The 22357-nt window shown below is 54.5% G+C and overlaps 1 protein-coding gene across 1 annotated transcript; it reads right to left on the minus strand.

Moving 5' to 3' along the window:
• Positions 1-851: 851 nt before the first annotated feature.
• FBXL19 (F-box and leucine rich repeat protein 19) lies at positions 852-22357 on the minus strand. The gene is made up of 5 exons (XM_072029546.1): positions 22165-22357; positions 18235-18398; positions 12716-12865; positions 7998-8204; positions 852-2786 (listed from the first exon to the last, which is right to left on the minus strand). Exons 1-5 carry the CDS (start codon positions 22254-22256, stop codon positions 2572-2574), a joined length of 828 nt encoding a protein of 275 aa, XP_071885647.1. The 5' UTR covers positions 22257-22357; the 3' UTR covers positions 852-2571.

Raw genomic sequence — 22357 nt, forward strand, 5'->3', positions numbered from 1 at the left:
GGGGAAATTTGGGGATAATTTAGGATATTTTGAGATTTTGGGGGATAATTTGGGGATATTTTGGGCCAATTTGGGGTGTTTTGGGGAAATTTGGAATGTTTTAGGATATTTTGGGACATTTTGTGGGACAATTTGGAATATCTGGGGACAGTTTGGGATATTTTAGGGACATTTGGGGACATTTTAGGCTATTTTGGGGCAATTTGAGGCTATTTTGGGGAAATTTGGGGCCATTTGGGCATATTTTTGGACATTGTCTTTTGGGATATTTGGGGGACACTTTAGGACATTTCTTTTGGGGATATTTTGGGGATGTTCGGGCCCATTTGGGTCTATTTCCAACCATTTTGGGTCATTCTGGGATATTTGGGGCCATTTGGGGACATTTCAGGCCATTTTCTTTTCGGATTTTGCAGAATATTTGGGGTCGTTTTGACGGATTTGGGAACATTTCAGGCTATTTGAGGATAATTGGGGAAATCTGGGGAAATTTGGGGACAATTTGGGTTATTTTGTGACATTTGGCAACACTTAGGGATATTTTAAGACACTTTGGGACATTTTGGGGTATTTTTTGACATTTTGGGCTATTTGGGGACATTTCAGGGTATTTAGGGTCCTTAACTTTGGGATACTCCAGGATATTTGGGAAAATTTGGGGACATTTCAGGATATTTTGGCTATGTTGGGGCGTTTAGTTTAGGAACATTTGGAAATACTGGGATATTTTGGGTACATTTTGGGATATTTTGGGAAAATTCGATTTTTTTGGGACAGTTTCGGCCCAGGCACCCCTCCCCCAACCACAAACAGACAAATTTTGGCGATTTTTTGTTAAAAAAAAAAAAAAAAAAAAAAACAACGACCTTTTATTGGCGGAGGCCCCGCCCCCCACTCTTTAAGCCCCGCCCCCAGCCCCCCAAAAAAATCCCGGGAGGGGGCGGGGCCATGAGAAGGGGGCGGGGCAGCTTTGGTCCTAAGGGGGCGGGGCCAATTTGGGGCCCCTCCCCTTCCCCCCCCCCATTCAAGTCTCGAGGATTCAAGTATAAAAGCCCCGCCCCCCGCGGCAAAGGGGGCGTGGCCTCATGTGACCACGCCCACAATGGGCGTGGCCTCCACTAACCCCGCCCACAAGGGGGCGTGGCCAAGGGACGCCCCTCCCCCTGTCACCAAAGCCGCCCCTTCCCCTTTAAGAACCCCCCCCACCTGGAGCCCCGCCCACAATGGGCGTGGCCAACGAAGACACGCCCATAACCACGCCCCCTTTATACCAAGGGGGTGTGGCCACGCGAAGCCCCGCCCCCTCCTATCCCTGAGGGTGTCCCCTGATTGGCCACGGGGGGCGGGGCTTTGAAAGGGGGCGGGGCTTAAGCAAGGGGGCGTGGTTATGAAATGGGCGGGGCTTAAAGGGGGCGGGGCTTAAAGGGGGCGTGGCCACGCTGCCCCTCCCCCATCAGTGCATAGCTTTAATGAAGGAACCTCGTTGGGGGGGGGGGGGAGGGGCAAATTTGGGGGGTCCCCAAATTTTGGGGGGGTGCCAAAATTTTTTGGGGGTCCCCAAAGTTTTTCTGGGGGGGTTCAGCCCCGATTTTGGGGGGTTTTGGCCCAAATTGGGGGTCCCAAAACTCCAGGGGGGGTCCCCAAAATTTTTTTTGGGGGGGTTCAGCCCCGATTTTGGGGGGTTTTGGCCCAATTTGGGGGTCCCAAAACTCCAGGGGGGGTCCCCAAATATTTTTTTGGGGGGTCAGCCCCAATTTTGGGAGGATTTGGCCCAAACTGGGGGGTCCCAAAGTCCTGGGGGAGTCCCCAAAATTCTGGGGGGGTCCCCAAAGTCCAAGCTCACCGGCATCCGGGGGGGTCCCCAATATTTTTGGGGGGGTCCCCATCTTCTGGGGGGGGGTCTTCATCTTCCTGGGGGGGGTCCCATGGTCCTGGGGGGGTCCTCGTCATCCGTGGGGGGCTCCCCAAAATTCTGGGGGGGTCCCAATGGTCCCGGGGGGGGGTCCTGAAGTCCTTGGGGGACCCCAAATTCAGGGGGGGGTCCCCAATGGTCCTGGGGGGGTCCCCAAGTTTTCAGCGGGGGTCCTCATGTCCTGGGGGGGGCCCCAAATTCCAGGGGGTCCCCAAGTCCTTAGGGGGGGCCCCCATTTAGGGGGGGGTCCCCATAATCTGGGGGGTGCCCCATTGGTCCTGGAGGGGTCCCCAAGTCCTTGGGGAGGTCCCCAAATCTGGGGGGGGGTCCCCAAATTCCTTGGGGGGATCCCCACTAACCAGGGGGGATCCTGGGGGTTCCCCAATTCCTGGGGGGATCCCCATTAACTGGGGGGGTCCCCAAGTCCAAGGGGGGTCCCCAAGTCGAAGGGGGGTTCCCCAAATTCCAGAGGGGTCCCCAAATTCCTTGGGGGGGGTCCCCATTAACCTGGGGGGGGTCCCAAAGTCCAAGTGGGGGTCCCCAAATCCCGGGGGTGTCCCCAAATCCATGGGGGTGTCCCCAAGTCCAAAGGGGGGTCATCCCCAAATCCCGGGGGGGTCCCCCAAATTTCCCCAACCCCCCCCCGGGGGGGCCCTGCCCTAGCTGTCCTTGAGCAGCAGCTTCTCCTCGGGGGCTCGGAAGCGGGGGGCCCCCCCCCCCACCCCCCCCAGCGCCGGGGGGGCCGGGGGGGGGTTTTGGCAGAGGCGGGCGCAGGCCTCGGGGCTGACCAGGCGGCAGGAGCGGAGGTCGACGCGGCGCAGGCGGGGGCAGCGGCGCAGGGCGGGCAGGCACTGGTCGGTCAGGCGGGGGCAGCCTGGGGAGGAAGGGGTAAAAAAGGGTTTTTTTGGGGGGAGGAAGGGGTTAAGAAGGGTTCGGGGAGAAAGGGGTTAAAAAAATTGGGAGGGTTTAAAAGATTCGGGGAGAAAAGGTTAAAAGGATTTGGGGAGGAAGGGGTTAAAAATGAATTGGGGAGGGGTTAAAAAGGGGTTGGGGAGGAAAGGGTTAAAAAAAGGGGGGTTAAAAGGGTTTTGGGGAGGAAGGGGTTAAAAAGATTCGGGGAGAAAGGGGTTAAAAAGACTCAGGGAGGAAGGGGTTAAAAAAATTGGGGAGAAAGGGGTTAAAACGGGGTTTTGGGGAGGAAGGGGTTAAAAAAGGGTTTTCGGGTGGAGAAAGGAGTTAAAAAGGATTTGGGGAGGAAGGGGTTAAAAATGGGGAGGGGTTTAAAAAGATTCGGGGAGAAAAGGGTTAAAAGGATTTGGGGTGGAAGGGGTTAAAAAAATGGGGAGGGGTTAAAAAGATTTGGGGTTAAAAAGGTTCGGGAGGAAAGGGTTAAAAAAGGGTTTGGGGGCAGGAAGGGGTTAAAAAGGTTTGGGGAGGAAAGGGTTAAATAAATTGGGGGCGTTAAAAGGGTTTTGGGGAGGGAGGGGTTAAGAAGGATTTGGGATAGGAAGGGGTTAAAAAGGATTTGGGGAGGAAGGGATTAAAAAAATTGGGGAGGGATTAAAAAGGTTTGGGGAGGAAGGGGTTAAAAAGGATTTGGGGAGGAGGGGTTAAAAAAGGTTCAGGGAGGAAGGGGTTAAAAGGGGTTTTGGGGAGGAAGGGGTTAAAAAATGGGGAGGGGTTTAAAAGGGTTTGGGTTAAAAAGGTTTGGGGATGAAAGGGTTAAAAAGATTCAGGGAGGAAGGGGTTAAAATGGGGAGGAAAGGGTTTAAAAAAGATTTGGGGAGGAAGGGGTTAAAAAGGGTTTGGGGAGGAAAGGGTTAAAAAATGGGGGTTGAAATGGTTTTGGGGAGGAAGGGGTTAAAAAAATGGGGAGGGGTAAAACAGGTTTGGGGAGGAAAAGGTTAAAAAGATTCGGGGAGGAAAGGGTTAAAAAGATTCGGGGAGGAAAGGGTTAAAAGGATTATGGGAGAAAGGGGTTAAAAATTGGGGAGGAAGGGGTTAAAAAGATTTGGGGGAAGGGTTAAAAAGATTCAGGGAGGAAGGGGTTAAAAAAATTGGGGAGGAAGGGGTTAAAAAAGGGTTTTGGGGAGGAAGGGGTTAAAAAGGTTGGGGGTAGGAAAGGGTTAAAAACGAATTCGGGAGGAAGGGGTTAAAAAGGGTTTGGGGAGGAAAGGGTTAAAAAAGGTTTGGGGAGGAAGGGGTGTTAAAAGGGGTTTTGGGCAAGAAGGGTTAAAAAGGTTTGGGGTAAAAGATTCAGGGAGGGAAAGGGTTAAAAGGGTTTTGGGGAGGAAATGTCCCAAAATGTCCTGAAATGTCCCCAAAACGTCCCCAGGTGTCTCAAGATGTCCCCAGGGTGCCCCAAAACATCCCCAAATGTCCATGAAACATCCCCAAAACCCATCCCAAGATGCCCCGAAATGTCCCCAAAACATCCCCAAATGTCCCAAAATGTCCCCAAATTTCCCCAAAATGTCCTGAAATGTCCCCAAAATGTTCCCAAGCCTCCCAAGTGTCCCCAAATGGCTCTAGAATGTCCCCAAGATTCCCCAAAATGTCCCCAAAACGTCCCAACTCCTCCCCCAAAACATCCCCAAAACATCCTGAAGTGTCCCAAAATGACCCAAAATGTCCCAAAATCTGCTGAAATGTCCCCAAAACGTCCCCAACCCCCCCCAAGAGTCCAAAATGTCCCCAGTGTGTCCCCAAGGTGCCCCAAGGTGCCCCAAAGCCCCCCAAGATGTCCCCAAACGTCCTCTGAAATGTCCCCAAAACATCCCCAAAACCCCCCAAAATGACCCAAATTTTCCCAAAACCCCCGTATTTCTCCCCAAAATTCCCCAAGCCCCCCCAAGAGTCCCAAAATGTCCCAAAATGTCCCCCAGATGTCCCCAAACCCCCCAAGATGTCCCCAAACATCCCCTGAAATGTCCCCAAAGTGTCCCCAAAACCCTCCGAAACACCTGAAAATGACCCAAAATGTCCCAAAATCTGCTGAAATGTCCCCAAAATGTCCCCAAGTGTCCCAAAACATCCCCTAAATGTCCCCAAGGTGCCCAAAAGCCCCCAAGATGCCCCAACTCCTCCCCCAAAACCCCCCCAGGACGCCCTGAAACATCTCCAAAATGACCAAAAATGACCCAAATTTTCCCAAAATCCCCGTATTTTCCCCCAAATCCCTCACCTGCCAGGTTGAGCTCGGCCAGGCAGTGGCGCAGCCCCCCCAGGGCCCCCAGGGCGCCGTCCCCGAGCCGGGCGCAGTGGCTGAGGTGGCCCCAAACCCCCCCAAACGGCCCCAAAGTGCCCCAAACCCCCACCCAAAACGCCCCCAAACCATCCCAAAATGTCCCAAAACATCCCCAAATGCCCCAAATTGTCCCAAAATGTCCTGAAATGTCCCCAAAATGTCCCAAAACGTCCCGCCCAAGTGTCCCCAAATGGCTCTAGAGTGTCTCCAAGGTGCCCCAAAATGTCCCCAAAATGCGCCAATTCCTCCCCCAAAACGTCTCCAAAACATCCCCAAATGTCCCAAATTGTCCCCAAAACATCCGGAAATGTCCCAAAATGTCCCAAAATTTCCCAAAATGTCCCCAAAATGTCCCCAAGTGTCTCAAGATGTCCCCAGTGTGTCCCCAACCCCTCCAAGATGTCCCCAAACGTCCCCCAAAACGTCCCCAAAACACCCCCAAAACATCCCAAAGTGACCCAAAATGTCCCAAAATGTCCCCAAAATGTCCCCAAGCCCCCCAGGGGTCCCAAAATGGCCCCAGAGTGTCCCCAAGGTGCCCCAAAACAGCCCCAAGATGCCCCATCTCCTCCCCCAAAACATCCCCAAAACACCCGAAAATGACCCAAATTTTCCCAAAATCCCCGTATTTCTCCCCAAAATTCTCCAAGCCCCCCCAAGAGTTCCAAAATGTCCCAAAATGTCCCCCAGATGTCCCCAACCCCCCCCAAGATGTCCCCAAACCACCCCCAAGCTGCCCCAATTCCTCCCCCAAACCCCCCCAAAGATGCTCCAAAACGCCTCAAAATGACCCAAAATGACCCAAAATCCCCGTATTTCTCCCCAAAATTCCCCAAGCCCCCCCAAGAGTCCCAAAATGTCCCAAAATGTCCCCCAGACGTCCCCAAACCCCCCCAAGATGCCCCAATTCCTCCTGCAACACATCTCCAAAACCCCCCAAAACGCCCGAAAATGACCCAAAATGCCCCAAAATCCCCGTATTTTCCCCCAAACCCCTCACCTGCCAGGTTGAGCTCGGCCAGGCAGTGGCGCAGCCCCCCCAGGGCCCCCAGGGCGCCGTCCCCGAGCCGGGCGCAGTGGCTGAGGTGGCCCCAAACCCCCCCAAAGTGCCCCAAAGTGCCCCAAACCCCCACCCAAAACGCCCCCAAACCATCCCGAAAAATCCCCAAATGTCCCAAAACATCCCCAAATGCCCCAAATTGTCCCAAAATGTCCTGAAATGTCCCCAAAATGTCCCAAAACGTCCCGCCCAAGTGTCCCCAAATGGCTCTAGAGTGTCTCCAAGGTGCCCCAAAACATCCCCAAAACGCCCCAATTCCTCCCCCAAAACATCTCCAAAACATCCCCAAATGTCCCAAATTGACCCGAAATTGTCCCAAAATGTCCTAAAATGTCCCAAAATGTCCCCAAAATGTCCCCAAGTGTCTCAAGATGTCCCCAGTGTGTCCCCAACCCCTCCAAGATGTCCCCAAACGTCCCCCAAAACGACCCCAAAACATCCCCAAAACATCCCAAAGTGACCCAAAATGACCCAAAATGTCCCCAAATCTGCTGAAACGTCCCCAAAATGTCCCCAAGTGTCTCAAGATGTCCCCAGTGTGTCCCCAAGGTGCCCCAAACCTCCCCAAGATGTCTCCAAACGTCCCCAAAAATGTCCCCAAAGTGTCCCCAAAACCCTCCGAAACGCCCCAAAATGCCCCAAAACAACCCAAAATGACCCAAAATCCTCGTATTTCTCCCCAAAATGTCCCCAAGCCCCCCCAAGTGTCCCAAAATGTCCCCCAGACGTCCCCAAACCCCCCCAAGATGTCCCCAGATGTCCCCTGAAATGTCCCTGAAGTGTCCCTAAAACCTTCCAAAACCCCCTAAAATGACCCAAATTTTCCCAAAATCCCCGTATTTTCCCCCAAATCCCTCACCTGCCAGGTTGAGCTCGGCCAGGCAGTGGCGCAGCCCCCCCAGGGCCCCCAGGGCGCCGTCCCCGAGCCGGGCGCAGTGGCTGAGGTGGCCCCAAACCCCCCCAAAGTGCCCCAAAGTGCCCCAAACCCCCACCCAAAACGCCCCCAAACCATCCCGAAAAATCCCCAAATGTCCCAAAACATCCCCAAATGCCCCAAATTGTCCCAAAATGTCCTGAAATGTCCCCAAAATGTCCCAAAACGTCCCGCCCAAGTGTCCCCAAATGGCTCTAGAGTGTCTCCAAGGTGCCCCAAAACATCCCCAAAACGCCCCAATTCCTCCCCCAAAACATCTCCAAAACATCCCCAAATGTCCCAAATTGACCCGAAATTGTCCCAAAATGTCCTAAAATGTCCCAAAATGTCCCCAAAATGTCCCCAAGTGTCTCAAGATGTCCCCAGTGTGTCCCCAACCCCTCCAAGATGTCCCCAAACGTCCCCCAAAACGACCCCAAAACATCCCCAAAACATCCCAAAGTGACCCAAAATGACCCAAAATGTCCCCAAATCTGCTGAAACGTCCCCAAAATGTCCCCAAGTGTCTCAAGATGTCCCCAGTGTGTCCCCAAGGTGCCCCAAACCTCCCCAAGATGTCTCCAAACGTCCCCAAAAATGTCCCCAAAGTGTCCCCAAAACCCTCCGAAACGCCCCAAAATGCCCCAAAACAACCCAAAATGACCCAAAATCCTCGTATTTCTCCCCAAAATGTCCCCAAGCCCCCCCAAGTGTCCCAAAATGTCCCCCAGACGTCCCCAAACCCCCCCAAGATGTCCCCAGATGTCCCCTGAAATGTCCCTGAAGTGTCCCTAAAACCTTCCAAAACCCCCTAAAATGACCCAAATTTTCCCAAAATCCCCGTATTTTCCCCCAAATCCCTCACCTGCCAGGTTGAGCTCGGCCAGGCAGTGGCGCAGCCCCCCCAGGGCCCCCAGGGCGCCGTCCCCGAGCCGGGCACAGTGGCTGAGGTCGAGGGAGGCGAGCTGGGGCGCGTGGCGGGCCACCAGGCGCAGGGACACCTCCGTCACCTCCAGCCCCGCCAGGCGCAGCTCCACCAGGTTGGGGAGGCGCCCGCGGGGCTCGGGGGGGCCTGGGGGGGGAGAAAAAGGTTAGGGAAACCCAAAAACCCCCATTTTTACCCCAAAAATCCCATATTGTGCCCCAAAACGCACCCATTGTACCCAAAACCCATGGGTGTCTCCCCATGACCCCAATGACTCCCGTGGCCCCCCCAGGTTGGGGAGGTGCCCATGAGACTCGGGGGGGGAAGAAAAAGGTCAGGGGACCCCAAAAACCCCGCTTTTTACCCCAAAAATCCAATATCGTGGCCAAAAAATCCCATATTGTGCCCCAAAATCTCATATTGTCCCCAAAAATACCACTACTCTACCCAAAACCCATCCGTGTTAGCCCCCGTGGTTCCCCCCCCCAGGTTGGGGAGGCGCCCGCGGGGCTCGGGGGGGCCTGGGGGGGGAGAAGAAGGTCAGGGAAACCCAAAAACCCCCATTTTTACCCCAAAAATCCCCCTTTGTGCCCCAAAAATCCTATATTGTGCCCCAAAATGCGCCCATTGTACCCATTGTCTCCCCATGACCCCTACGACTCCCGTGGCCCCCCCCAGGTTGGGGAGGCGCCCGCGGGGCTCGGGGGGGCCTGGGGGGGGAGAAGAAGGTCAGGAGATCCCAAAAACCCCGCTTTTTACCCCAAAAATCCCATATTGTGACAAAAAATACGATATCGTCCCCAAAAACGCCACTACTCTACCCAAAAAGTCACCCATTGTCGTCCCCCCCCCCCGCCAGGTTGGGGAGGCGCCCGCGGGGCTCGGGGGGGCCTGGGGGGGGGAGAAGAAGGTCAGGAAATCCCAAAAAGCCCACTTTTTACCCCAAAAATCCCATCTTGTGGCCAAAAAATCTGATATCGTCCCTAAAAACCCCACCGTTGTACCCAAAACCCATCTGTGTCACCCAGGTTGGGGAGGCGCCCGCGGGGCTCGGGGGGGCCTGGGGGGGGAGAAGAAGGTCAGGGAAACCCAAAAACCCCCATTTTTACCCCAAAAATCCCCATTGTTACCAAAAAATCCCATTTTGTCCCCAAAAACCCCACCAAAAGTCATCCATGTTAGCCCCATGTCCCCCCATTTGTCCCCCCCATCAGGTTGGGGAGGCGCCCGCGGGGCTCGGGGGGGCCTGGGGGGGGGAGAAGAAGGTCAGGGAAACCCAAAAACCCCCATTTTTACCCCAAAAATCCCATCTTTTGGCCAAAAAATCTGATATCGTCCCTAAAAACCCCACCGTTGTACCCAAAACCCATCTGTGTCACCCAGGTTGGGGAGGTGCCCGCGGGGCTCGGGGGGGCCTGGGGGGGGGAGAAGAAGGTCAGGGAAACCCAAAAACCCCGCTTTTTACCCCAAAAATCCCATATTGTTCCCCCAAATCCCTAAAAACCCCACTATTGTACCCAAAACCCATCCATGTCCCCCCATGACCCCAATGACTCCCGTGGTCCCCCCCAGGTTGGGGAGGCGCCCGCGGGGCTCGGGGGGGCCTGGGGGGGGCGAAGAAGGTCAGGAAATCCCAAAAAACCCGCTTTTTACCCCAAAAATCCCATATTGTGACAAAAACTACGATATCGTCCCCAAAAACGCCACTACTCTACCCAAAACCCATCCATGTTAGCCCCCCGTGGTTCCCCCCCCCAGGTTCGGGAGGCGCCCGCGGGGCTCGGGGGGGCCTGGGGGGGGGGAGAAGAAGGTCAGGGAAACCCAAAAACCCCGCTTTTTACCCCAAAAATCCCATCTTGTGGCCAAAAAATCTGATATCGTCCCTAAAAACCCCACCGTTGTACCCAAAACCCATTTGTGTCACCCAGGTTGGGGAGGCGCCCGCGGGGCTCGGGGGGGCCTGGGGCGGAGAAGAAGGTTAGGGAAACCCAAAAAGCCCCATTTTTACCCCAAAAATCCCCATTGTTACCAAAAAATCCCATTTTGTCCCCAAAAACCCCACCAAAAGTCATCCATGTTAGCCTCATGTCCCCCCATTTGTCCCCCCCCATCAGGTTGGGGAGGCGCCCGCGGGGCTCGGGGGGGCCTGGGGGGGGAGAAAAAGGTTAGGGAAACCCAAAAACCCCGCTTTTTACCCCAAAATCCCCCATTGTTACCAAAAAATCCAATATCATCCCCAAATACGCCACTACTCTACCCAAAAAGTCACCCATTGTCCCCGACCCCCCCCAGGTTGGGGAGGCGCCCGCAGGGCTCGGCGGGGGCCTGGGGGGGGGAGAAAGAGGTTAGGGAAACCCAAAAACCCCCATTTTTACCCCAAAAATCCCATATTGTCCCTAAAACCCTGCATTGTTACCAAAAAACCCTGTAATGTCCCCAAAAAGCCACCCGTTGTCCCCCCATTTGTCCCCCCCCCCCAGGTTGGGGAGGCGCCCGCGGGGCTCGGGGGTCCTGGGGGGGGGAGAAGAAGGTCAGGGAAACCCAAAAACCCCGCTTTTTACCCCAAAAATCCCCATTGTTACCAAAAAATCCCATTTTGTCCCCAAAAACCCCACCAAAAGTCAACCGTGTTAGCCCCATGTCCCGTCCCCCCACCAGGTTGGGGAGGCGCCCGCGGGGCTCGGGGGGGCCTGGGGGGGGGAGAAGAAGGTCAGGAGATCCCAAAAACCCCCATTTTTACCCCAAAAATCCCATATTGTGGCCAAACCCCCCCCAAATCCCCCAAAATCCCCAAAATTCCCCCAAATTCCCGTACCTCTGGCGTTGGGCAGCAGCTCTCGGAGCTGGGCGTCGCGGAGCATCCTCCAAACCCCCCAAATCCCCCTAAAATCCCCCTAAAATCCCCCTAAAACCCCCCAAAACCCCCCCCAAATCCCCCAAAATTGCCCAAATTCCCCCAAAATTCCCCAAAATGCCCGTACCTCTGGCGTCGGGCAGCAGCTCTCGGAGCTGGGCGTCGCGGAGCATCCCCCAAACCCCAAAATCCCCCCAAATCCCCCCAAATCCCCCAGAATCCCCTAAAATCCCCCTAAAACCCCCCAAAATCCCCCAAATTCCCCCAAAACCTCCCAAAATCCCCCAAATTTCCCCAAAATCCCCATACCTCTGGCGTCGGGCAGCAGCTCTCGGAGCTGGGCGTCGCGGAGCATCCTCCAAACCCCAAAATCCCCCCAAATCCCCCCAAAAATCCCACCAAAACTCCCCAAAATCCCCCCAAAACCTCCCCAAATTGCCCAAAATCCCCAAAATTCCCCCAAAATGCCCGTACCTCTGGCGTCGGGCAGCAGCTCTCGGAGCTGGGCGTCGCGGAGCATCCCCCATTTCCCCCCAATCCCCCTAAAATCCCCCTAAAATCCCCCAGAATCCCCCAAAACCTCCCCAAACCCCCCCAAATTCCCCCAAAATCTCCCAAAATCCCCCAAATTCCCCCAAAATGCCCGTACCTCTGGCGTCGGGCAGCAGCTCTCGGAGCTGGGCGTCGCGGAGCATCCCCCAATCCCCCCAAATCCCCCTAAAATCCCCCAAAATCTCCCAAAAACCCCCCAGAATCCCCCAAAATCTCCCAAAATCCCCCAAAATTCCCCCAAAATGCCCGTACCTCTGGCGTCTGGCAGCAGCTCCCGGAGCTGGGCGTCGCGGAGCATCCCCCATTCCCCCCAAATCCCCCCCAAATCCCCCAAAATCCCCCTAAAACCCCCCAAACCCCCCCCCAAATCCCCCAAAATTGCCAAATTTCCCCAAAATCCCCCAAAATGCCCGTACCTCTGGCGTCGGGCAGCAGCTCCCGGAGCTGGGCGTCGCGGAGCATCCCCCATTCCCCCCAAATCCCCCCAAATGCCCCCCAAATCCCCCCCAAAACCCCCCAAAACCCCCAAAATTCCCCAAAATCCCCCAAAATCCCCCAAAATTCCCGTACCTCTGGCGTCGGGCAGCAGCTCTCGGAGCTGGGCGTCGCGGAGCATCCCCCATTCCCCCCAAATCCCCCTTAAATTCCCCCAATACCCCTCCAAAACCCCCCAAAACCTCCCAAAATCCCCAAAATTCCCCCAAAATTCCCCAAAATCCCCCCCAAAAAAACCAAAATCCCCGTACCTCTGCTGTCGGGCAGCAGCTCTCAGAGCTGGGCGTCGCGGAGCATCCTCCAAACCCCAAAATCCCCCCAAATGCCCCCCAAATCCCCCCCAAAACTCCCCAAAATCCCCCCAAAACCTCCCCAAATTGCCCAAAATCCCCAAAATTCCCCCAAAATGCCCGTACCTCTGGCGTCGGGCAGCAGCTCTCGGAGCTGGGCGTCGCGGAGCATCCCCCATTCCCCCCAAATCCCCCCAAAACCCCCCCAAATCCCCCAGAATCCCCCAAAATCTCCCAAAAACCCCCCAAAATCCCCCAAAATCTCCCAAAATCCCCCAAAATTCCCCCAAAATGCCCGTACCTCTGGCGTCGGGCAGCAGCTCTCGGAGCTGGGCGTCGCGGAGCATCCCCCATTTCCCCCCAATCCGCCTAAAATCCCCCTAAAATCCCCCTAAAACCCCCCAAAACCCCCCGAAAACCCCCAAAATTGCCCAAATTCCCCCAAAATTCCCCCAAAATGCCCGTACCTCTGGCGTCGGGCAGCAGCTCTCGGAGCTGGGCGTCGCGGAGCTCAGGCACCCAGCGCAGGTCCAGCAGCCGCAGCGACGCCAACGAGGCCGTGCCCAGCGCCGACACCGCGCACCACGAGCAGCCGCTCAGCACCAGCTCCCGCAGCCCTGGGGGGGCGAAAAACGCGCGGGGTGACCCCAAAATTCAACCCAGAAACCCAAAAACCCAACGGGAAACCCAAAAACACAACCGGGAACCCAAAAACCCAACAGGGATCCATAAAAACCCAACCGGGAACCATCAAAACCCAACGGGAAACCAACAAACCAACTGGGAAACCCAAAAACCCAACTAGAAACCCAAAATCCCACTGGGAAACCCCAAAACCCAAACGGGAAACCAAAGACACAACCGGGAAACCCAAAAACCCAAACAAGAAACCAAAAAACCCAACCGGGATCCACCAAAACCCAACAGGAAACCCCAAAACCCAACCAGGAAACCCAAAAACCCAACTGGGATCCACCAAAACCCAACTAGAAACCAAAAAATCCAACGGGAAACCCAAAAACCCAACCAGGAAATCCAAAAACCCAACCGGGAACCCAAAGACCCAACTGGGAAACCCCAAAACTCAACCGGGATCCATCAAACCCAACTAGAAACACCAAAAACCAAACGGTATACATCAAAACCCAACGGGGATCCATCAAAACCCAACTAATAACCCAAAAACCCTACCAGGATCCATCAAAACCCAACTAGAAACCCCAAAACCCAACTGGGAAACCCCAAAACCCAACCGGGAAACCCCAAAACCCAACAGGAAACCCAAAAACCCAACAGGAAACCCAAAAACCCCACTGAGATACAACAAACCCAGCCAGAAACCCCAAAACTCAACAGGGATCCAACAAAACCCAACTGGAAACCCCAAAAAACAAACAGAATCCATCAAAACCCAACTAGAAACCCAAAAACCCAACGGGAAACCCAAAAACCCAACCGGGATCCATCAAAACCCAACTAGAAACCCAAAAACCCAACAAGGAAAATCAAAAACCCAACTAGAAACCAACAAAACCCAACTAAAAACCCCAAAAACCCAACCAGGAAACCCAAAAACCCAACCGGGAAACCCAAAAACCCAACTGGAAAACCCCCAAACCCCACTGAGAACCATCAAAACCCTACTAGAAACCCCCAAAAAACAACCAGGAAACCCAAAAACACAACCGGGAACCCAAAAACCCAACCAGGATGCACCAAAACTCAACCAGGATCCACCAAAACCCAATGAGATACAAAAAACCCAACTAGAAACCCAAAAACCCAACCGGGATGCAAAAAAAACAACAGGAAACCCCAAAACCCAACCGGGATCCACCAAAACTCAACCAGGATCCACCAAAACCCAATGAGATACAAAAAAAAAAAAAACAACTAGAAACCCAAAAACCCAACCGGGATCCATCAAAACCCAAATGAAACCCCAAAACCCAACTGGGAAACCCAAAAACCCAACTGAGATCCACCAAAACCCAACCATGATGCACCAAAACCCAACTAGAAACCCCAAAAAACAAACAGAATCCATCAAAACCCAACTGGGAAACCCCAAAACCCAACTGGGAAACCCCAAAACCCAACAGGAAACCCAAAAACCCCACTGAGATACAACAAACCCAGCCAGAAACCCCAAAACTCAACAGGGATCCAACAAAACCCAACTGGAAACCCCAAAAAACAAACAGAATCCATCAAAACCCAACTAGAAACCCAAAAACCCAACCGGGATCCATCAAAACCCAACTAGAAACCCAAAAACCCAACAAGGAAAATCAAAAATCCAACTAGAAACCAACAAAACCCAACTAAAAACCCCAAAAACCCAACCAGGAAACCCAAAAACCCAACCGGGAAACCAAAAAAACTACCAGGAAACCCAAAAACCCAACCAGGATCCACCAAAACCCAACTAGAAACCCAAAAACCCAACCGGGAAACCCAAAAACCCAACGGGAAACCCAAAAACCCAACCGGGAAACCCAAAAACCCAACCGGGAAACCAAAAAAACTACCAGGAAACCCAAAAACCCAACCAGGATCCACCAAAACCCAACTAGAAACCCAAAAACCCAACCGGGAAACCCAAAAACCCAACGGGAAACCCAAAAACCCAACCGGGAAACCCAAAAACCCAAACAAGAAACCAAAAAACCCAACCGGGATCCACCAAAACCCAACAGGAAACCCCAAAACCCAACCGGGAAACCCAAAAACCCAACTGGGATCCACCAAAACCCAACTAGAAACCGAAAAACCCAACTAGAAACCCCAAAATCCAACCAGGATGCACCAAAACCCAAATGGGAAACCAAAAAACCCAACCGGGATCTACAAAAACCCAGCTAGAAACCAACAAAACCCACCTAAAAACCCCCAAAACCCAACCAGGAAACCCAAAAACCCAACTAGAAACCAACAAAACCTGACTAGAAACCCCAAAACCCAACCAGGATCCACCAAAATCCCACCGGTAAACCCCAAAACCCAACTGGAAAACCCCAAAACTTCTACAGGGAACCCCAAAAACCCATGGAGAACCAAGACACCCATCAAAAAACCAACGACGCGTTGAGATGCCACCACGACACCCAACACCCTATAGACCCTACAACCCATGGGACGCCCCCCACCACCCGCAGCCCCCCAAAACCCTACAGGAAACCCCAAAAACCCAAATGGGGACCCCAAATATTTATAGGGAGCCCCAAAAACCCATGGAGAACCAAGATCCCCTTGAAGAACCCAACGATGCGTTGAGATGCCACCACAACACCCAACACCCTTTTGACCCTACAACCCGTGGGACGCCCCCCACCACCCATAGCCCCCCAAAACCCTATGGGGACCCCAAAAACCCAAATGGGGACCCCAAAACTTTTATAGGGACTCCCCAAAAACCCATGGAGAACCAAGACACCCACCAAAAACTCAACGACGCGTTGAGATGCCACCACGACACCCAACACCCTTTTGACCCTACAACCCGTGGGACGCCCCCCACCACCCATAGCCCCCCAAAACCCTATGGGGACCCCAAAAACCCAAATGGGGACCCCAAAACTTTTATAGGGACTCCCCAAAAACCCATGGAGAACCAAGACACCCACCAAAAACTCAACGACGCGTTGAGATGCCACCACGACACCCAACACCCTCTTGACCCTACAACCCGTTGGACGCCCCCCACCACCCGCAGCCCCCCAAAACCTTTTTGGGACCCCCAAAACCCTAATAGGGACCCCAAAACTTTTAGAGGGACACCCCAAAACTCACGGAGACCCAATATACCCATTAAAAACCCAACGATGCGTTGAGTTGCCACCACAATACCCAACACCCTATAGACCCTACAACCCATGGGACGCCCCCCACCACCCGCAGCCCCCCAAAACCCTATGGGGACCCCAAAAACCCAAATGGGGATCCCAAAATATTTATAGGGACTCCCCAAAAACCCATGGACAACCAAAATCCCCTTGAAGAACCCAACGATGCGTTGAGATGCCACCACGACACCCAACACCCTTTTGACCCTACAACCTGTGGGACACCCCGTAGCACCCCAAAACCCCCCCAAAAAGCCCAAAACCCCAATAAGGACCCCAAAAATTCTACAGGGAACCCCAAAAACCCATGGAGAACCAAAATCCCCTTGAAGAACCCAACGATGCGTTGAGATGCCACCACGACACCCAACACCCTCTTGACCCTACAACCCATGGGACACCCCGTAGCACCCCAAAACCCCCAGAAAACCCCCCAAACCCTATGGGGACCCCAAAAACCTCATTAGGGACCCCAAAATATTTATAGGGACTCCCCAAAAACCCATGGACAACCAAGACACCCACCAAAAACTCAACAACACATTGAGATGCCACCACCACACCCAACACCCTATAGACCCTACAACCCGTTGGATGCCCCCCACCACCCGCAGCCCCCCAAAACCTTTTTGGGACCCCAAAAACCCAAATGGGGACCCCAAAACTTTTATAGGGACTCCCCAAAAACCCATGGACAACCAAAATCCCCTTGAAGAACCCAACGATGCGTTGAGATGCCACCACGACACCCAACACCCTTTTGACCCTACAACCCGTTGGACGCCCCCCGTCACCCGCAGCCCCCCAAAACCTTTTTGGGACCCCCAAAAACCCAAATGGGGACCCCAAAACTTTTATAGGGACCCCCCAAAAACTCATGGACAACCAAGACACCCACCAAAAACTCAACAACACATTGAGATGCCACCACCACACCCAACACCCTATAGACCCTACAACCCGTTGGACGCCCCCCACCACCCATAGCCCCCCAAAACCCTATGGGGACCCCAAAAACCCAAATAGGGACCCCAAAATATTTATAGGGACTCCCCAAAAACCCATGGAGAACCAAAATCCCCTTGAAGAACCCAACGATGCGTTGAGTTGCCACCACGACACCCAACACCCTATAGACCCTACAACCCGTTGGACGCCCCCCACCACCCGCAGCCCCCCAAAACCTTTTTGGGACCCCCAAAACCCTAATAGGGACCCCAAAACTTTTATAGGGGCTCCCCAAAACCCACGAAAAACCAAGACACCCACCAAAAACCGAACGACGCGTTGAGATGCCACCACGACACCCAACACCCTACAGACCCTACAACCCATGGGACACCCGGCAGCACCCCAAAACCCCCAGAAAACCCCCCAAACCCTATGGGGACCCCAAAAACCTCATTGGGGACCCCAAAATATTTATAGGAACACCCAAAAACCCATGGAGAACCAAGACACCCACCAAAAACTCAACAACACATTGAGATGCCACCACCACACCCAACACCCTATAGACCCTACAACCCGTTGGACGCCCCCCACCACCCATAGCCCCCCAAAACCCTATGGGGACCCCAAAAAAACAAATGGGGACCCCAAAATATTTATAGGGACTCCCCAAAAACCCATGGACAACCAAAATCCCCTTGAAGAACCCAATGATGCGTTGAGATGCCACCACGACACCCAACATCCTACAGACCCTACAACCCATGGGACACCCCGTAGCACCCCAAAACCCCCCCAAAAAGCCCAAAACCCTAATAGGGACCCCAAAACTTTTATAGGGACTCCCCAAAAACCCATGGAGAACCAAGATCCCCTTGAAGAACCCAACGATGCGTTGAGATGCCACCATGACACCCAACACCCTTTTGACCCTACAACCCATGGGACACCCCGTAGCACCCCAAACCCCCCCCAAAAAGCCCAAAATCCTAATAGGGACCCCAAAACTTTTATAGGGACCCCCCAAAAACCCATGGAGAACCAAGACACCCACCAAAAACTCAACAACACATTGAGATGCCACCACCACACCCAACACCCTATAGACCCTACAACCCGTGGGACGCCCCCCACCACCCACAACCCCCCAAAATCTTTTTGGGACCCCCAAAAAAACCCCAAAAGCCCACCCTGGAGGCGGGAGATGAGCCAGGAGAGCTGTTTGCGGGAGATGCCGGTCCAGCTGAGGTCCAGGCTGGCGGGCTGGCGCCGCACGATCCCGCTCAGCATCGACGGCGTCACCGCCGCCCGGCGGCTCAGGTCGATGCGCGTCCACAGGCGGCGGTCGCAGCACCTGGGGGGGGCCCAAAAATTTAGAGAAAAACCCCAAATTCGGGCAATCTGAGGGTGAGGGAAACAAAAAACGTGAAGAACGGCGAAATTTGGGTGATTCAATGGTTTTTAAGTGTGCCTAAAGCCCCTACAATGCCCCAAAACCCTTCTAAGTGACCCTAAAACCCCCGTAATGACCCCAAAACCCCTCCCAGTGCCTCCCAGTGCTCCCAGTAACGCTTCCCAGTGCTCCCAGTGCCCCTAAACCTCCTCCATAGCTCCTTTAAGTGTCCCTAAAGCCCCTGTAAGTGCCCCTAAAGCCTCTGTAATGACCCTAAAACGCATCCTAGTGACCCCAAACGCCTCCATAACAACCCCAAATCCCCTCCCAGTGCCTCCCAGTGCTCCCAGTAACCCCTCCCAGTGCCCCTAAAGTGCCTCTAAAGCATCTTTATACGTCTTTAAACTCCTTCTAAGTGCTCTTAAGGGCTCTGTAAGTGCCCCTAAATCCCCCGTAGTGACCCCAAAACCCCTCCCAATGCCTCCCAGTGCCTCCCAGTGCTCCCAGTAACCCCTCCCAGTGCTCCCAGTACCCATAAACTGTCTCCAAAGCATCTTTATGCCTCTCTAAACTCCTTCTAAGTGCCCTTAATGACCCTGTAATGACCCTAAAATGCGTCCTAATGACCCCAAACGCCTCCGTAACGACCCCAAAACCCCTCCCAGTGCCTCCCAGTGCTCCCAGTAACACTTCCCAGTGCTCCCAGTGCCCCTAAAGTGCCTCCAAAGCATCTTTATACGTCTCTAAACTCCTTCTAAGTGCCTTTAAAGCCCCTGTAAGTGACCCTAATGCCCCTCTAAGTGACCCTAAATCCCCCGTAACGACCCCAAACCCCCTCCCAACACCTCCCAGTGCCTCCCAGTGCTCCCAGTAACCCCTCCCAGTGCTCCCAGTACCCCTAGATCTCCTCCAAAGCATCTTTAAGCGTCCCTAAACCCCCTCTAAATACCCTTAAAGCCCCTCTAAGTGACCCTAAAACGCATCCTAGTGACCCCAAACACCTCCGTAACGACCCCAAAACCCCTCCCAGTGCCTCCCAGTGCTCCCAGTAACCCCTCCCAGTGCTCCCAGTACCCCTAAAGTGCCTCTAAAGCATCTTTATACGTCTCTAAACTCCTTCTAAGTGCCCTTACAGCCCCTCTAAGGGCCCCTAAATCCCCCAAAATGACCCTAAAATGCATCCTAGTGACCCCAAATCACTCCCAGTGCCTCCCAGTGCTCCCAGTAACACTTCCCAGTGCTCCCAGTACCCCTGAAGTGCCTCCAAAGCATCTTTATGCATCTCTAAACCCCTTCTAAGTGCTCTTAAAGCCCCTCTAAGTGCCCCTAAAGCCCCCGTAACGACCCCAAACCCCTTCCCAGCGCCTCCCAGTGCTCCCAGTAACAGTTCCCAGTTCTCCCAGTGCCCCTAAAGTGCCTCCAAAGCATCTTTATGTGTCCCTAAAACCCTTCTAAGTGTCCTTAAAACCCTTTTAAATGCCCCTAAAGCCCCCTTAAGAGCTCCTAGAGCCCCCGTAGTGACCCCAAACCCCCTCCCAGTGCTCCCAGTAAGCCCTCCCAGTGCCTCCCAGTACAAACCAGCGGCTCCAGGTGCGGCAGACCCTCATGCAGACGCAGAGCTCACGGGAGGAGAGGTGGAGGAAGACGGCGAGCACCCCCAGGGACCCCTCCCAGTGCGCCCAGTCACCCCTCCCAGTGCTCCCAGTGACCCTAAAGCCCCTCGAATCACCCCCAAGACCCCTCCTAGTGTCTCCCAGTGCCTCCCAGTGCTCCCAGTAACCCCTCCCAGTGCTCCCAGTACCCCTAGATCTCCTCCATAGCTCCTTTAAATGACCCTAAAGCCCTTCTAAGTGCCTTTAGAGCCCCTCTAAATGCCCCTAAATCCCCCAAAATGACCCTAAAATGCATCCTAGTGACCCCAAATCCCTCCCAGTGCTCCCAGTAACCCCTCCCAGTGCTCCCAGTGCCCATAAAGTTTCTCCATAGCTCCTTTAAGCATCCCTAAATCCCCTCTAAGTGCCTTTAAAGCCCCTCTAAGTGCCCCTAAGGCCCCTCTAAGTGACCCTAAATCCCCCGTAACGACCCCAAAACCCCTCCCAGTGCTCCCAGTAAGCCCTCCCAGTACAAACCAGCGGCTCCAGGTGCGGCAGACCCTCATGCAGACGCAGAGCTCGCGGGAGGAGAGGTGGAGGAAGACGGCGAGCACCCCCAGGGACCCCTCCCAGTGCGCCCAGTCACCCTTCCCAGTGCTCCCAGTGACCCTAAAGCCCCTCGAATCACCCCCAAGACCCCTCCTAGTGTCTCCCAGTGCCTCCCAGTGCTCCCAGTAACCCCTCCCAGTGCTCCCAGTACCCCTAAATCTCCTCCATAGCTCCTTTAAGTGTCCCTAAAGCCCCTCTAAGTGCCCTTAGAGCCTCTCTAAATGCCCCTAAATCCCCCAAAATGACCCCAAAATGCATCCTAGTGACCCCAAATCCCTCCCAGTGCTCCCAGTAACCCCTCCCAGTGCTCCCAGTGCCCATAAAGTTTCTCCATAGCTCCTTTAAGCGTCCCTAAATCCCCTCTAAGTGCCCTTAAAGCCCATATAAGTGCCCCTAAGGCCCCACTAAGTGACCCTAAATCCCCCGTAGTGACCCCAAAACCCCTCCCAGTGCCTCCCAGTGCTCCCAGTAACCCCTCCCAGTGCTCCCAGTACCCCTAAATCTCCTCTATAGCTCCTTTAAGTGTCCCTAAAGCCCTTCTAAGTGCTCTTAACGCCCCTGTAAGTGCCCTTAAAGCCCCTCTAAGTGACCCTAAATCCCCCGTAGTGACCCCAAAACCCCTCCCAGTGCCTCCCAGTGCTCCCAGTAACACTTCCCAGTGCTCCCAGTACCCCTAGATCTCCTCCATAGCTCCTTTAAATGACCCTAAAGCCCTTCTAAGTGCCCTTAGAGCCCCTCCAAGTGCCCCTAAATCCCCCAAAATGACCCTAAAATGCATCCTAGTGACCCCAAATCACTCCCAGTGCCTCCCAGTGCTCCCAGTAACACTTCCCAGTGCTCCCAGTACCCATAAACTGTCTCCAAAGCATCTTAATGCATCCCTAAAGCCCCTCTAAGTCCCCTTAAAGCCCCTCTAAGTGACCCTAAAGCCCCCGTAACGACCCCAAACCCCTTCCCAACGCCTCCCAGCGCCTCCCAGTGCCTCCCAGTGCTCCCAGTAACAGTTCCCAGTTCTCCCAGTGCCCCTAAAGTGCCTCTAAAGCATCTTAATGCATCTCTAAAGCCCTTCTAAGTGCCCTTAAAGCCCCTTTAAGTGACCCTAAAGCCCCCATAATGACCCCAAACCCCCTCCCAGTGCTCCCAGTAAGCCCTCCCAGTACAAACCAGCGGCTCCAGGTGCGGCAGACCCTCATGCAGACGCAGAGCTCGCGGGAGGAGAGGTGGAGGAAGACGGCGAGCACCCCCAGGGACCCCTCCCAGTGCACCCAGTGACCCTAAAGCCCCTCAAATCACCCCCAAGACCCCTCCTAGTGTCTCCCAGTGCCTCCCAGTGCTCCCAGTAACCCCTCCCAGTGCTCCCAGTACCCCTAAATCTCCTCCAAAGCACCTTTAAGCATCCCTAAAGCCTTTCTAAGTGCCCTTAAATCCCCTCTACGTGACCCTAAACCCCCCGTAGTGACCCCAGTCCCCCTCCCAGCGCCTCCCAGTGCTCCCAGTAACCCCTCCCAGTGCCTCCCAGTACAAACCAGCGGCTCCAGGTGCGGCAGACCCTCATGCAGACGCAGAGCTCGCGGGAGGAGAGGTGGAGGAAGACGGCGAGCCAGACGTCGCGCTGCATGACGTGGGCGGCCCCGCTGTCCAGGGGCAGGCGGTCGGGGTCGGGGGTGGCGGGGGGGGGGCGCACCACGTGGCGCTCCCAAACCCGTCGGTTTTGGGGGG

Source organism: Anas platyrhynchos, chromosome 30, assembly GCF_047663525.1.
Source record: "Anas platyrhynchos isolate ZD024472 breed Pekin duck chromosome 30, IASCAAS_PekinDuck_T2T, whole genome shotgun sequence".
In the NCBI taxonomy this organism is placed as follows: Eukaryota; Metazoa; Chordata; class Aves; order Anseriformes; family Anatidae; genus Anas; species Anas platyrhynchos.

What these genes read in the sequence shown, in the direction of transcription:
- FBXL19 (XM_072029546.1), bottom strand. Translation starts at nt 22,256, where the DNA reads ATGCAGCGCGACGTCTGGCTCGCCGTCTTCCTCCACCTCTCCTCCCGC. An exon ending in TGCCGCACCTGGAGCCGCTG is followed by an intron (nt 18,399 to 22,164) that starts GTTTGTACTGGG and finishes GGCCCCCCCCAG; the next exon opens with GTGCTGCGACCGCCGCCTGT. An exon ending in GCTGCTGCCCGACGCCAGAG is followed by an intron (nt 8,205 to 12,715) that starts GTACGGGCATTT and finishes CTCCCCCCCCAG; the next exon opens with GCCCCCCCGAGCCCCGCGGG.